Source organism: Gracilinanus agilis, chromosome 2 (assembly GCF_016433145.1).
Source record: "Gracilinanus agilis isolate LMUSP501 chromosome 2, AgileGrace, whole genome shotgun sequence".
Taxonomy (NCBI): domain Eukaryota; kingdom Metazoa; phylum Chordata; class Mammalia; order Didelphimorphia; family Didelphidae; genus Gracilinanus; species Gracilinanus agilis.
Window position 1 is genome coordinate 489,385,984 of NC_058131.1, and position 16,988 is coordinate 489,402,971.

General features: G+C 37.8%; 1 protein-coding gene across 1 annotated transcript in view; it reads left to right on the forward strand.

Moving 5' to 3' along the window:
* TSHR (thyroid stimulating hormone receptor) overlaps positions 1 to 16,988 on the forward strand; it is a 161,872-nt gene extending 144,884 nt beyond the window's left edge. The window contains exons 10-11 of the mRNA XM_044662117.1: positions 5,048 to 5,236; positions 15,575 to 16,988. Of these exons, the coding sequence (XP_044518052.1) occupies positions 5,048 to 5,236; positions 15,575 to 16,988 (1,603 nt within the window). The remainder of the gene's footprint in view (positions 1 to 5,047; positions 5,237 to 15,574) is intronic.

Sequence of the window (16,988 nt, forward strand, 5' to 3'; positions counted from 1 at the left end):
ACTGTGATTGCCATATTTGACAGATGAAAGATTAAATGAGTTTCCCAAAGTCACAAGTATAACATTATAGAGGGAGCATTTTAACTCCTTTGAAATCCAGTGCTCTTTTCTTTTTTTTCTTTATCTTATTTTAATAACAAATTTCCACATAAGTTATCCAAAGTTGTATGATTTATATTGACTCATTCCCTTATTTCCTCCCCACTCCTGGAGCTGACAAGCAATTCAGTTTAAGTTATACATGTATTATCAAGCAAAATATATTTACATATTATTCATTTTTGTAAGTGAATAATCTTATAAAATCAAAACCCAAATCATATACTCAACTAATCAAGTGATAAATCATATGGTTTCATTTGCATTTATACTCCAACAGTTTCTTTCTCTGGAGATATATAGCATTCTTTTTCATAAGTCCCTCAGAGTTGTCCTGGATCATTGTATTGCAGTTAGGAGCAAAGCCCATCACATTCGATTGTTCCACAATATTTCAGTTACTGTGTACAATGTTCTCCTGGTTCTGTTCATTTCACTCTGCATTATATCAGATAAGTCTTTCCAGTTTTTTTCAAAATCATCCTGTTCATCAGTCTTTATAGCACAATAATATTCCATCACCATCATATAACACATTTTGTTCAGCCATTCCCTAACTGAGGCACATGCCTTTAGTTTCCAGTTCTTTGCCACCACAAAAAATACAGCTATAAATATTTCTATATAAATATCTTTTTATCTCTTTGGGGCACAAACCCAGTAGTGATATAGCTGAATTAAAGGGCATGCACACTTTGGCCATAATTCCAAATTGCCCCCCAGAATGCTTGAATTAATTCACAACTCTACCATCAATGTATTAGTGTCTGAATTTTGCCACATTCTCTCCAACATTTATTATTTTCCTTTGCTGTCATATTGGCCAATCAGATAGGTATAAGGCGGCACCGAAGAGTTGTTTTAATTTGCATTTCTCTAATGAATAGTGATTTAGAACATTTTTCATATGATTATTGATAGCTTTGATTTCTTCATCTGAAAGCTGCCTATTCATATCCTTTGACCATTTATTAACTGGAGAATGATTTGATTCCTTATCATATTTAAGAAATTAGACCTTTATCAGAGAAATTAGTTATAAAAAATTTCCCTGTTTATTGCTTCCCTTCTAATCTAGGTTGCATTGGTTTTGTTTATACAAAATCTTTTTAATTAAGTATAATCAATTATTCATTTTACATCTTGTAATATTCTCTAGCTCTTGTTTGTGTCATAAATTCTTCCCTTCTCCATCCAGTGTTCTTTTCCAGGACATTGGGCAAGTTGTTATACATTCAACTAAAAATTCCTTTCTTATACTTTTGCTTTCCATCATTTTCTCTAGTATATTGCTAGAGGATCCTAGGATGGAGAAAATTAGAATGATACTCTAGTAACTACACAAAATGGGAGGCATTGTGAATGTCCAGTTGAATTTGACTGTCAGTTATATGTGTTCCTTATTAAGCATCAGTCACAAATATTTAGATACCCACACCCAGCTTATTGTTTACTTTCCTAGGCAGAGATCTTAGAAAGAGACCTCTTCCCAAAAGAAGGAAGTCAAGATACTATACAATATAAATAAATTACAGGCAATCAAGAGTTAATATCAAGACATTTGCCACCACAAAAAATACAGCTGTGTGACCCTGGACAAGTCATTTAACTTCCATTACACAGTCCTTGCTACTGTTCTGGCCTGGAATTAATACGCAGTATTGATTCTAAGATGGAAGATAAAGGTTTTATAAAAAAAAATTTTTTTAAGCATTAATATCAGTACAAATCTGATTCTTATTGATGCCCAGTGAGCCAATTCACAGAGATCAGTACAAATTAAATGACTAGTTATTGATAAGAGGTTTTAAGGATGAGCTGCTAGAGAATATTGAATCAGAAAACCCAAACTCTCATTATAACTCTCTTAACTGCTGACTTACTGTGTGAGCAGCTTACTTAGTCTCTCATTGTCTCTGTCATGTCATCAGTGTTTTTGTCATTTTCCCCAAACAAGCTCTTTGAGAACAGGAACTGTTTAGTTTTTGTTTTTGATTCCCTAGCACAGTTCCATACATGTAATAGGGATTTAATAAATGATTATTGATTGTATAAAAATGGGATACCTACATACCTGCCTTTTACCTGCTTTGGTGAGATATTTCCTAATTTTATAGAATAATCACTGGGGGGAAGCAAAAGAAGATTCATCCAAAATGACTCCTGCTTCAGCAGCCACAGTGTCTGAAACACACATAAACTGAATTCATAGGATTGTGGAATTATAGATTTGGAATGAAAAAGGACCTGGGAGGTGATCTATAAGCTCTCATTTTTATAAGTGAGGAAAGTGAGGCAGAGAGTTGAGGCACCATCTCCAAAAATGCTGCCTAACATAACCAACCCTTGTGTAGCATTTTAAAGTTTTCAAAGCACTTAACCTATTTTCCCATTTGAGTCTTCCAGCAACTCTGTGAGGCTAATAATATAGGAATCGGTGTCTGTTTTATAGAAAAAGGAACAAAGGCTCAGAGAGGCTATTTGACTAAGGCTATATATCTAATCAACATCAGAATCAGGACTGTTGTGGATACTTTATTTTAAAAACTGTATCTGTTGGTTGGTAAGAAGGACCAGCTGGCCAAAATTTGTAACAAAGTTGTTTTAGGCTGAGAAGAACAGTGAAGCCTATAAACAATAAGGCCTTCTCCAGGGATAGCAACTGACACAATTGTGGAGGCAGTAGATAAAAACAAAACCTCTATTTATTAAGGAAAGGTAAAGATGGAATACCTAACTCTAAGGAGTTTTCTAGCTTACTCCCACTCCCACTTATATGACTTCTCATGAAGTCTCTTCAGCCTAAATTAGACTTACAGTGACTCCTTAAAACTATTCTAAAAACCCAATATCTAACTCTCTAATCCTATTTCTAATAATCATTATTCTTATATATTATAAAGTTACTGCCTCCTTGTAGTTGTTCAGTTCAGTTCTCCAACTTCTAGTCAGTCAGGGTTTTGGTCCTAGTGGCTTCTGGCCTGGAAGGCTAAGCCAAGCCTGCTCCACTCTAACCACAGAGGAACAAAAACCAGATTTTCTTCTTTTAACTGTTGATCTTCCTTTCACGACTCTTCCCAAAACTTCCAACTTTCTCTTCTTTCCAAAACTGTCACTCCAGTTCAAGGAATTCCCAAGAGTAAAAGTTTTAGTTTCCTCTCTGGGCAGGGAACTGTAGCAGAGAAAGAGTTAGGCTCAACAGAACTTCTAACTCTTAGTTCTCACAGAATTCCTAATCAAGACCTTAGCTCAAGGTTCTACCCAAAGCAGTCTGACAGTCTGAAAGGATTCACACTCCTATCACTACCTTACCAAACCCCAATATCTATTTTACCCTAATAGAATTTGAACTTAAGACTTTTTGCTAACATGTAAATATGTTACCTAAAATAACATAACAAAATAATATTATCACTGATTGATCAGATTCTCTAGAGAAGAGTATATTTTGGGTAGATAGGGCTTGGGCAGTGTGTAATTAGAATCTGTTATCCTAAAAGCTACTATCCCTAGCAAAACTATGATCTCTAACAAAACTACAATTCCCAGAACCTTACTCACTTCCTATCGTTACGTGCTGATGCAGACAGGATATAAATTGGGTGTAGCCCTGCCTCTTGGGCTCTTTCCTTCCTGTCTCAGCTTTGATGGAGCAGGAGATTTTTGAGCAGTTGGAAAAACTTAGTCACATGGTTCTATTTTGTCAGATAATAAACTTTTAAAAAATTAATAATTGAAGTATTGCACATTAATTTAAATCCTACAACAGTTAGATTTTACAGGGAAATAGGGAAGTGCTAGGGCCATAGGCTTTGATAAATGGGTTTAATTCACTTTTTTTTAAAAAAGAGTCTGGAACATGGAACATATGATAGATGTGGTAAAACAGCCTTGTCCAATAATTGAGGAGAAGGATAACTATCAACTTAGATCAACCAGTGATAAAGAGATGGAGGTAGGACCATCTCAGAGCACATGTCTTCTGAATAAAAGAACAAGTTAGCTTGGAGGAAGTAGTCCCAGAGTAAAGAGGCTCAGTCTACTGTGGTAGGGTATAGAGCAGTGGTTCCCAAACTTTTTTGGCCTACCGCCCCCTTTCCAGAAAAAATATTATTTAGCTCCCCTGGAAATTAATTTTTTTAAATTTTAATAGCAATTAATAGGAAAGATAAATGCACCTGTGGCCATCACCACCCCCCTGGATCACTGCAGCACCACCAGGGAGCAGTGGCACTTGCTTTGGTCATCACTGGTATAGAGTAAGACATAGGATGGCCTTTAGCCTGCCTGCCTAGAGTAAAGAAGTGATAAGACCCTGTAGAACGAGAGTGACCAAAAGATCCAATTTGTAGAATTTGGTATAGGAGATCAGCAACATCTGAGAGATGGGAGAAATGAAAAGACAAGGAACTTCTGCAAGAGAATTTGAGTCTCCAGGAAAGAAAGGATGAGAGAAACCAACTGTGGGGTTTGTTGAGAAGTTTTAGAGTGGAATCAACATGGGCTTTCCAAAGCTTTGATCAATAGTTAAAGGTTAAGAGCCTAAGAACTGGTGGCAGCAGAAGGGAAATCACTGGCCAGTGTTAGACTCTTATCGATAATCTTTGAAGCCTAGGGAAGAAGATTTGAAAAACTTGAGATTTGGCCTCAAAACCAATCTTATTTCTAACATTTCTATGTATGTATGTCTGTATGACTATCTGTCTGTCTGTCTGTATATATTCCTATATATTTTAAACAAGTTATAAGTAGTAAAAATTCATGGTTTCACAGATAATTTTATTTTTCTGTTATTTATATAAGAAATATATTATTTTTATTGAATATGAAATTCTTAATTTAGAAAATTTTAAGCACACATGTATGCATGCACATACATATGCCCCCCACCCCCAAATAGTCTGCCTGCTAATTAAGCCTCCTTATGAATCTTCTTTTAAACTTACAGGGATGTGTCTTATACTAGTGTTAATGCCCTACCACCTAAGGGTCTGGAGCATCTGAAAGAACTGATAGCAAGAAACACTTGGACGCTTAAGAAGCTTCCCTTTTCTTGGAATTTCCTTCACCTGACACGGGCAGACCTTTCCTATCCAAGTCATTGCTGTGCTTTCAAGAATAGAAAGAAAAACAAAGGGTAAATATGTGGCATGTATCTGGCTCAGATTTCTGCAGATTCCTTTGAAGATACCAGTTGACCTTGTTTTTCTATTAACAAATGGTTGGTGGTTGTTAAACTGTTGAGGATCACAGGTTAAAACAAAATGATTCTGTTTAGACAAGGAGGGAGTCATAATTTATGAAACAGGTATTCACTCTACATTCCTTTCCCCATAAAAAATCTATTCACCACTGAATCCATGTATCAGTCTCAAAGAGTTCATAGGACCAAAGATCTAGAGGTGGAAGCAATTTTTGAGGCTGTCTAGTCAACCCCACTCTATTTTACAGACGAGAAGAATAAGGTCTGAAATATGTAACTGAAGTACCAGGGTCATTCAAGGAACAGGTCATTTTGGTACACAAGCTGTAGTAGATTCTGTAAAAAGACAATGGGTAGCACCAGGAATAAGTACTGTTCCAAATAGGATCTGTAGTAGTTGTTCTATTTGCCAAAAGTTCAATAAAGGTACATTCAGAAAGAAAGGTTTAGGTGGTAGACCTTTGGCATACTGTCCATTCAAGAGTTTGCAAATTGATTATATAAGCATCTATTCTGCAGCTATTGAATCAAGCTGACAACCATAATATCCAATAGGACGATAACTGTGTCCCAAAGTCTGTGTTAATACACTAGAAGCAATTCCTTTGGTCTCATTAACAAAAAATTGGAATGATTTTAAATACTCTGGGATACCCAAAGTAGGTGCAGATAAAATGGCTTTTTTAAGCTTAGTTAAGGCTTGTAGATGTTTAGGCTTAAGTTTCAGAGGTTCAGGTTCTGTGTTCCTGGTCAAATCTGTAAGACATTTTTTTATTTCACTATACTCAGGTATCCATTGTCTACAGAACTCAGTTGTTCCAAGAATAGCTCCAAGCTGCTTTTTGTTCTTTGGAGCAGTCAGTTTTTGTATATCAGCTATTCTTTTCTGTGTGATACTCCTTGAACCCTCTGATAACACAAAACCTAGCTATTGCATTCTATGCAAAACCCATTGTAATTTTGCCTTGGCGATCTTATGCCCACACTTATATAATACTAACAAAAAGAATCTTGCTATCTTTTAAAACACACTTTTGCATTTGGGGACACAAGAAGAATATCATCCACAAAATGCACCAATTTACTCTCCTTGAATTGTATACTTTTAAGATCTCTATTTAAAATTTATGAACATGAGCTAGGTGAATCTGTAAACCTTTGAGGTAGATGAGTCTAGGTCTACTGTGTCTTTTCCCATGTAAAAGCAAAGATTTTTTGAGAATCCTCATGAGCAAGAATTGAGAAAAAAGCTGAGCAGAAGTCTACCACAGTGAAATATCTTGCCTGACTTGGAATGGAAGAAATTATAGCAGCTGGACTTGGTACAACAGGATGAGTTTTGATCACATAATCATTGACAGCTCTTAAATCCTGAATAAAATGATATACAGGTCTGCCATTATCATCCAATTTTGGTTTTTTAATAGGAAGAATAGGTGTATTAAGTTCTGAGAAACAAGGTATGATGATCCCTCATTCGACTAGGGATTCTATAATTGGTCTTATGCCCTCAATTGCTTCTTTAGTCAAGGGATATTGAGGTACACAAGGAACTGGTCTTCCCTTAGTCCTCACCCTGACTGGAATAGCTGGTTTCAATAAACCCACATCTGTAGAAGACTTTCACCAAAGATCCTTAGGGATATCCTCAGATATTGGGCAAACTGAACCTAAGTAACCCTCTGTACTCACTGAATCTAAGAAAAGCATTAGAAAGGCTTTTAGAGATTCTTCTGGAAGATGTAATGAAATATCACCAGTGGGAGTATAGTGATCGTTTCCCTCAGTTTATACAATAAATCTCTTCCCAAGAGATTCATTGGGCATTCTGGCATATGAAGAAATGCATATTCCTCTGATAATGGACCTAAAGTAATCATTTTTGGTTGTGATTTTGCTACACTTTGAGGTTTTCCAGTAGTACCTATTACTTCCATTGTACCAACAGCTCTACAATTCTCAGGAAAACTTTGCAAAACTGATTTACTTGCTCTAGTATCAACCAGAAGATCATAAATCTGATCTCCAATAGTCATAGACACATGTGGTTCCATGGTATTTGGTGGTTGAAATGTCTCCAACAGTGGAACTAATACAGTAACATCAATACAAAGCTCAGTCATTTCCTATTCATTCAAACACACATCTGCTTGAATTGCATGATAGTCCCAGGATTTTTCATCTTTATCACCTTCATCAGATTTATCACTACTCTCATTGATCCCTTTAACCTGTATCTTAGTGCTGTTGTTCTCATTTACAACCACATTTTCCTTATCCATTTTACATTCTTCATTATTTTCCATTATTATACAATCATTAGAATTTTCAGCTATTTTTATATCTCAATTTTCTTTTTCCTCACATTCATTAACATTAATTACAGTTTCATTTGCTTTAATTACATTATTTACAGATTCATTAACTTTATCCTCCTTACATTCAATACCATTAACCTTAAATCCATTTTCCATCGATTCACCAAATACTTGAGAACTCCATGATGAACATGCCTTTTTGTTCTGATCTCTCTTCTGGCCACTAATTACTTGACTATAACTACTTGACTATATTTCAGTCTTTCTCCTGATCTTACCCACTCTTGCACTGTATTAGGATTGGGTGCTTGAGCTCCTTGACAACATGCATTAGGACAACTATTTACATTATTCCATCTTTGATAATTATTGTCATTATTATTCTATCCATTATAATTTTGTCTCCATTCATTATTATATGATTTATTAAACCCATTACTCCTATTTAGTTGTCTTAAGAATTGTCCCCTATACCAACATTCTCTCACAGAATGTCCAATTCTATTGCAGAGATAACATCTCTGAGCTCCAGTTCTCCTTTCCCTAGGTACATATTGATTCCTAGATTGCACCAATCTTAATGCTGTAACTGCTCTCACCTCTTTTATTTCACTATCTTTTGCTCTTCCATTGACCTCTTTTTAATTGTCTCCTTAAGTCTTCAATGATAGTATACTTATCCTCATTACTTTTATCCTTATCAGCAGCGTGAACATAGGTAGCCTTTCATTTAAGTTCTTCCAGACTCATTAATTTCCAGTCTGGACAATTAGTTTCGAAAATTTCTTTACAACAGCACATGCATTATTAACAAATAACCATTTGATATGTGCAATAGTTTCCTCTGTAAGCACATCTAACCCCATTTGTAATTCTGCAGCTTCTGTTAAGTGATCTAAAAAACTAGCTGGGGTCTCATCTATATTTTGTTTCGCTTTTCCAAATCTTGACCATGCATCTGGTCTACATGAATTTCTCTCCATGACCTCAATGACTGATTCCCTACCCTGCTTTAAATTCCTGTAATTAGGTACTGAGTTCAGATCTAGCTCCTCATAGTGCTCTGGCCATGGGGTCAATGGAGGATTGTTCCTGGTCTCTTCTATGAATTGCTGTCTTTCATGTTTCGTAAGTAATTCCTCCATCAGTAGAAAGAAGTCTGCACAGTCTGGATAGTATATTCCAACAACTCTCTTAAATTCTCTCATGACCTAATTTGGCTCATCAAAAAATCTAGGTGTTCTACACTTTATTGCACAACAGAAAATTGTTTGTGAGATTTTAGATGCAATACTCCATCAGGTGAAATAAATGGCATATCCCCTAATGAAAACAAGGTAGCAGGATTTTCGTTTAATGCCTCTGTTTCCCTTTCCAGCCTATTTGGTACTTTAGCTTTCATATCAGTCCATTTGCATCACCAAGCATATTCACATTCATTAAATTGACACCATTAATTTTACCATTGACAAGATTTTCATTAAAACACTTTTTCATTAGATCTATTTTTGCCTACATCAACACCATCATTTGCTTTAACTATGAGTCTCTAGATATCCAATTAACAACACATTTTCTCTCATACAGTCACAATAATCAGCCATCTATATTTGTACACAATAGCCAAACCCATAAACATAATTGGCAAATGAGAGCAAACCCGTTTTATAGTTAAGTTTCATAAATGGTTTTAAAAGGTCACAACCCAGTAGCATATAACAGTATTCTGGAAAAACAGTAAATAGCAGATATGGTATGCATAGTAACCCATTATAAAACATTGTCATTATTCCCTGTATCATGTTGCCAACCATACAGGAATAATGAGGAAACAGTATAGTATGTAAAATTGGTTGAGTGAAATTAGCTGCCACTTTGGGAAAAAAAAAAACACAACTTCAACCAAAGATGGTACTTAATTCAGCACTAGATAGTGGACAGTGCTACCCTTTAACAGACAGCTGTCAATCAGCTCACTGGTGAACTTTCAGCACTTAGACAGCTGCTTGCTTCAGTACCAAACTGCTTAGAACTCTGCTGCCTGCTTGTATTTGACAGACAGGATCAGTAAAATTCCAAGACTGCCAACTGTCAGCCAACTCACTGAAACCCAGTTTTTACTACAAATTCCTCCAGCCTTGCCCAAACCAATCAAAGTTTGTTCCTTTCTGGCTGAGCCAAATGAAATATATAACTGAAATACCAGGGTGGTTCAAAGAATAAGTCCAGATGATTACTTAGGGCCAGTATCAGAAGATTCATAGGGTTTAGGAAGGCCATCAGGATATAGTTGACAGGCTAAAAAATACAGTCCAGGCAGAGGTAATTCAGGGATGGTTTGGTTTATTTAGGTAAAGGAAGGTAGGGAAGGGAATTTGGATAATCTTATCTAATGTAACTAACTGATCCCCGCAAAAAATCTACAGTTGTCCTCTCACAGGAAGCCTTCAGAGAGATTTTATTTATACTGTCCTTTATCTATCTACTTGAAGTTTCTGCCCCTAATATAAATAAACTTCTCTAATCCAACTCCCCCCCCTTGGATGGTAATAAAGGTATTTAGGTTGGAAGCTAAGCAGAAACAGGACTCGGGGAGAAGTTCTCACAGACAGATGCCTTAGATCAGGGGTCGGCAACATATGGCTCTTTCTGCAGGAGCCATAAAGTCAATTTTTTCAGGCGCCGTTACAGGAGTGCGCACTGTTACAGGAGCGTGCACTGTGAGCACTGTACGGCTCTCACGAAATTACATTTTTAAAAATGTGGTATTTATGGCTCTCATGGCCAAAAAGGTTGCCGACCCCTGCCTTAGATGATCCAAACAGTTCTGTAGATGTATCTCTCAGCCAGCAGGAAACAGGATAACCACAGGAACAGGTATGATGATAAGATGTAGCAGAAGGAAAGCCACAGGAGAGAATAGCCAAGCTTACTAGGTCCACCCCAGGAGACATGCCAAGACCCAACCTCCAGGTTTAACTGTCTGTTAGAAGACAGCTCAGTTACTTCTGCAGAATTCCAGAACCTTTCTTGCCTCTGCCTCCTTTTCTGTAGATCCTGCTCATATGCTCAAATCCTTATAACGGGTCCAAGGAATTTAAGTGAATTGCCCAGACATTATACTTTTCACCCTACCAGATTGCTTCAAGCACTTTATAAATATTATCTCATTTTATCCTTACAACAACCCTGGAAGATAGTTGCTCTGATTAGGTTCTGATCATCTCCATTTTTCAAATGAGCAAACTAAGTCTGGCAGTGGTCACACAGGCAGTGTCTGAGGCGGATTTGAATTCAGTTCCTCATGACTTCCGGTCCAGTACTCTTATCCACCGCATCATCACTTCAAAATCTATTCCTGGTGATGGAATCAGGCAAGCAAGCAATCAGTTTTTATTGTATCCTAAAAGAAACAAAAATACTTGGGCCAAAATCTCAAGCCAAAGATCTAAATTTTATTTTATGGGCACTAAATTCACAAGCCAGAGGTCTGTAGACATGTCTGGTCTGTGTGGCCTGAGACATCCAGTTTCAAGATTCTATAGATTTTATAAGCTGCAGCAACAACTCAATAAAGCTTACGAATAGGGTCAGGCAATCAGAAAACATGTTCTGAACATGGATCCCAAACAAGGTGATGAAGTAGATCTTAAAAACAGATTCCAGTCATAAGCACCCCCCACCTTTTCTCCTTTCCCTTCTCAAGAGTGACTTGTTAGTGACACTAAGGCTAGGGACCCAGTTTCCCCATGTCACAAACTCCTGAGTGTGTGGCAAGGTAAGGGGAAGTATATGGGTACTTTCATCATTGCAGAAGCTTTTAATATGATTCCTAGTGCTATCATATCTTATTCAAATCACACAATTACAACTTATCAAACTAGTATAGAGAAATCCTTGTAAGTGATTAAAATCTACTTAAACTTTTTCTTACAACATCTCTCCACTGGCCCCAAAATTGGATATGTTCAATGATGGACCAAAACTAAATACATAGAGGGCATTCTTGTATGGGCAATTAATCGTTCAGTAGGGGCATTAATTTACTGGGGCACACAGATAACAATCAATATAGAAGAGGGGAAAAGGTAAACATAATAGTTTTATAGATAAAAAAATATAGGTTGGGCAAAGATTTTTAAAATCTTCAAGGGGAAAGCAGTCCCCCATGTAATAGTAATACAAAATGAGGAAGAAAGTTGGACAGCTTTTTTAAAAAAAATGTGTAGGGTATTAGAAGAACATATTTCAAAGAATTTCCAGACATTGGATAAGACTTTACCTCTTACAGTTAAAAATTTGGGAAGATATCAGTTTACATTGTAGGATTACAAATATCAGATAGATGTACATGATGATCCATTTTGCACATACCTTAATTTGATACTGGTGAGCTCTCTTCTAGGACATAGGTACTATGTATAGTGTTAGATTGTGAATAGGCAGAAGTTGCTGAGACACCAGCAGTGACTGGAGCTGAGTTGAAGAAAGCAGAGAGGGAGCAGATATTACTCTTGGTGGTCTGGAGAAGCAGGGATGGCCAAGAGAGGCAATTTATCAGCAATGTTCTCTAAGCACAGTGTCTGGTACTCAAAGTGTAGCTCTTGATGAGACATGACCATGATTCATTGGGTACCTTGGAATCACAAGGTATTAAAAGGAGAGGTCTCTCCACAGTCTCATATGTTACAAGAAAAATGGTTAGGTTTACTTCCCTCACTTCTCTGGTCAGAAAAGTAAAGCAGTTTGGTCTTGAAAGGGCTGCAGAGACTCTGGACATCACCCCTTCTCCTTATATCCTTAGATAGGATGGCTTGCAGCAATCTTAGAGGCCAAGTGTAAGTAGCAACAGTGTCTTTTGAAAATGTCCAAAGTTATTAAAGCAGAGTCCTTTACCATAGTGTAAGGGCCAGAATGTTAGCGGTAAAAATAAAAGTGTTGGACCAAATTTATAAGAGCGTGGTTGCCAGGAATTATTACTCAATTCCAAATGATTATTTTATGGTAGTTTATTTACAAAAGGAGAAAGAGTGAAAGTAAGAAAATCAGAGAGAGTAGATATTTACTCCGGTCAGATCTGAACCAGGCAGGGCTTCAGAAGCCCCAGCAAAGGGGACCCAGAGGTAAATTAAACAAGGGTTTTAGCCACGAGGCCTCCTCCAAGAAGAGGGGCCTCTCTGGAGGCTAGTATCTCCAGAACAAGTCAGGGAAAGGAAATCAACCTTTTTCACTTACCCAAGTGGTAGTCCTAAAGAGAAAGCGGTCCTCAGATGGAACTCCTCCAGGGTCAAGTTGAAGGTGAAAGACCTTCTCACAGGAAGTTCTTGCCACTTTTTTTTTAAACCCTTAACTTCTGTGTATTGGCTCCTTGATGGAAGAGTGCTAAGGGTAGGCAATGGGGGTCAAGTGACTTGCCTAGGGTCACACGGCTGGGAAATGTCTGAGGCCGGATTTGAACCTAGGACCTCCCATCTGTAGGCCTGACTCTCAATCCACTGAGCTACCCAGCTGCCCAGTTCTTGCCACTTTTAAAGACCATTTCTTTTCATTACTACCTGTGCCTTCTTTCCACTTTATGTGGACCAATTACAACTAAAGTTTTGCTTAGGGGGTAGCTGGGTAGCTCAGTGAATTGAGAGCTAGGCCTAGAGACGGGAGGTCCTGGGTTCAAATCTGGCCTCAGACACTTCCCAGCTGTGTGGCCCTGGGCAAGTCACTTAACCCCCATTGCCTAGCTCTTACCACTCTTCTGCCTTGGAGCTAATACACAGTATTAACTCCAAGATGGAAGGTAAGGTTTTTTTAAATTAATAAATAAAAATAAAATTAATAAAGTTTTGCTTAAGATTGCCCAAGGGGCAGTCAGTCAATTGAGATTCATCACCCACTTTCACACACATGGGTCACAGATCTCCCCATACTTAAGGATAAGTGAGGTATATATGCTTTTGGTGATTAAATCTAAAAATGGGCAGGAAAGAGTTAATCTCATCTTCACAATAGCCAGGGTAGTAAAAGGGGAAGACATGAGTTGAATCCCCTTGCCAGTGAAGAACTTGCTTTCTAGAGACAGGAAAAATTTCAAATTCAAGAAAAATAAAAATTTTCAATTTAAAAAATCACAGTGGATTAAGAGAGGACACTCACAAGTTGGGGTTTCTTAAACTGTGAATAACAATTGGCTGAGGGTGCAAGGAAAGTGGTTTCTGAGTGAAGTTAAAGTTGAGGCCAGCAAAGCAGAGAAAAGAATATCGCTTTGCAGACTTGACTAAGATCTCAAATCAGAATTTTTTTCTTAATTTTTTTTAAACCCTTAACTTATGTGTATTGGCTCCTTGGTGGAAGAGTGGTAAGGGTGGGCAAGGGGGTCAAGTGACTGGCCCAGGGTCACACAGCTGGGAAGTGTCTGAGGCCGGATTTGAACCTAGGACCTCTCGTCTCTAGGCCTGACTCAATCCACTGAGCTACCCAGCTGCCCCTCAATTCAGAATTTTAAAATTTAAATTATCATCTAACCATGATAGACTTAGAGACACCAACATCATTTGTCTTGACAGATGCAGCTTTTCAGGGGTGACAATTTCTGTTAAGAATCATAAGAGGAAGTTGAAGATATTAAGAAAAAAATCAGACTGAGGGCAGAGTTGTCAGCAAGACAAAAATAGTAAAAAAATTCCCATTCAAATTAAAGAAAAATTTTAAAGTCATCATAGAAAGAAAAATTTAAAAATAATGTGATTACACAGATTTCCCTCCTTGTGAGGAAAATAGACTGGAATGATCTGCTCCTCACACATGGTTAGGGGACAGTGAAACAGGGTTGTTATAAGTTAAGAGCTGTGTTACTGAAGGTAGGATGGAACATTAATGTGGACTAATAAAAAGACTGAGTTTGCTATATGAGAGAGAAAAGGGAGATACAAATAAGCTCTTAATCTCAGGCAGAGGTCCCAGAGAGGCCAAGGGATGACCGAATGTGGAAGTCTGACACAGATTTTAATTAGATGGTTTTGTATGAGAAACTGAGTCAGAAGGGCTTACTTTGGGATTGCCAAACAGTAGCATCCCAACTCTTACCCAAGAGACAGGCAAATAGTGATAGGAGCCATTTGTTTGGAGGTCATTCATCCTGAGTGGTTTGACAGCCTCAGAAGGGATTTGACATTCATGCCTGAAAAGAAGACATTACAGGTTTTTCAAAATGAATTCTCAGTATCCAGTCTCAAATAGCAGCCTTATTGGTAAATGTAGACCAACTGAGGATCGACAATAATATTTTTGTGGCAGTTCTAGAAATCAAACTGTATACCCTCAATTCTGACCTAACAAGTATGAGTAAAAGGGGAAATAGTTGAGCTAAATGAGAAAGTACACGAAGTCAGGGTTTGAGACAAAGTAGTAACACTATACATGATAGGACAAAAGTGAAACAAAAGAGAATTTAATTTAGTGGTGACCCACAATGGTTTAAGAGGAAATCTAAGACTTAAGCAACAGAAAAAAAAATTATACTCAGGTTAGGAGACATCCCAGTTTGTTAAAATGATCACTTAAGAATTTAATTCTGCAAGGAGGGGCTAGAAAGAGAGCCATTTGAGGAAGTTTCACAGAGACTCAAAGAGAGAAAAATAAGCAAACAATTGTTATTATCTTCTAAAATATAGTAACCCATGGTGGGTCTTTAAAGGTTATAGTTTTATAGATTTGTGGTGTCAATACATCTAAAAGAGATGAATCCTAAAGAAAACCACATTGGCTTTTCCCCAAATAGATGGCAATAGCCAAACCTCCAGATATCTTATTCTAAGCCTAGAAAATTATTTGACTCAGATTGAGATAAGGCAAGATCAAAATTGTATTTCTTGTTAGGATGGTTGGAGTTAGGTCAGAATTTAGCTTCCTTTTAGGATGATCACCAGAAAGAATCAAGTCATTGACTTCTGTTGCCTTTCAGAATCCTTGAGTCACTAATGTGCAATCAAAGCAGCATTCAGAACTTGCGTCAAAAGAAATCAATCAATGCCTTGAATGGTCCCTTCTACCCGGACTACTCAGAGGAACAGAGCCACAGAAATGCAGTGTTTGAGGAAGATTCCAAAGCACAGGATTTCCACAGCAATTCCCATTATTATGTCTTCTTTGAAGACCAGGAAGATGAGAACATTGGTTTTGGCCAAGAACTTAAAAACCCTCAAGAACTGATTATACAGGCTTTTGATAGCCATTATGACTATACTGTGTGTGGAGGCAATGAAGATGTGACATGTTCCCCAGAGCCAGATGAATTCAACCCCTGTGAAGATATCATGGGATATAGTTTTCTTAGAATTATAGTGTGGTTTGTCAACTTGCTGGCTCTCCTTGGCAATTTCTTTGTTTTGTTTATTATCCTCACCAGTCATTACAAACTTACTGTCCCACGCTTTCTCATGTGCAACTTGGCCTTTGCTGACTTCTGTATGGGGATCTACCTGCTCCTTATTGCTTCTGTTGACCTCTACACCCAGTCTGAGTACTACAACTATGCCATTGATTGGCAGACTGGATCCGGTTGTAACACAGCTGGATTTTTCACCGTTTTTGCCAGTGAGCTATCCGTGTATACATTGACAGTCATCACATTAGAACGCTGGTACGCCATCACTTTTGCCATGCGCCTGGACAGGAAGATCCGGCTACGGCATGCATATGTGATCATGTTAGGCGGGTGGGTTTGCTGCTTCCTCCTAGCCCTGCTTCCATTGGTGGGAGTCAGCAGTTATGTCAAAGTTAGCATCTGCCTCCCCATGGACACAGAGACACCCCTGGCCCTCACCTACATCATTCTAGTCTTGCTGCTTAATATCATTGCTTTTATCATCATTTGTTCCTGTTATGTGAAAATTTATATCACCGTCCGAAATCCCCAGTACAGTCCAGGTGACAAAGATACCAAAATTGCCAAGAGGATGGCTGTGCTGATCTTCACTGATTTTATATGTATGGCCCCCATTTCTTTCTATGCTTTGTCAGCTGTTATGAACAAGCCCCTCATTACTATTAGCAACTCAAAAATCTTGCTGGTCCTTTTCTACCCACTTAACTCCTGTGCCAATCCGTTCCTCTATGCGATCTTCACCAAGGCTTTCCGGAGAGATGTTTTCATTCTACTCAGTAAGTTTGGTATTTGTAAGCACCAGGCTCAAGTCTACCGAGGACAGACCATCTCTCCAAAGAATAGTATTGGTTTTAATGGCCAGAAAGGCTGTCGGGGAGCAGGAAAGACTCTTGCCAATGTACAGAATGATTGTGAACTATTTGAAAACTTTCATCTAGCCAAAGGCAAGCAGGACCAACTCAAGGTAGACTGTAAATTGACAGTTTTATAA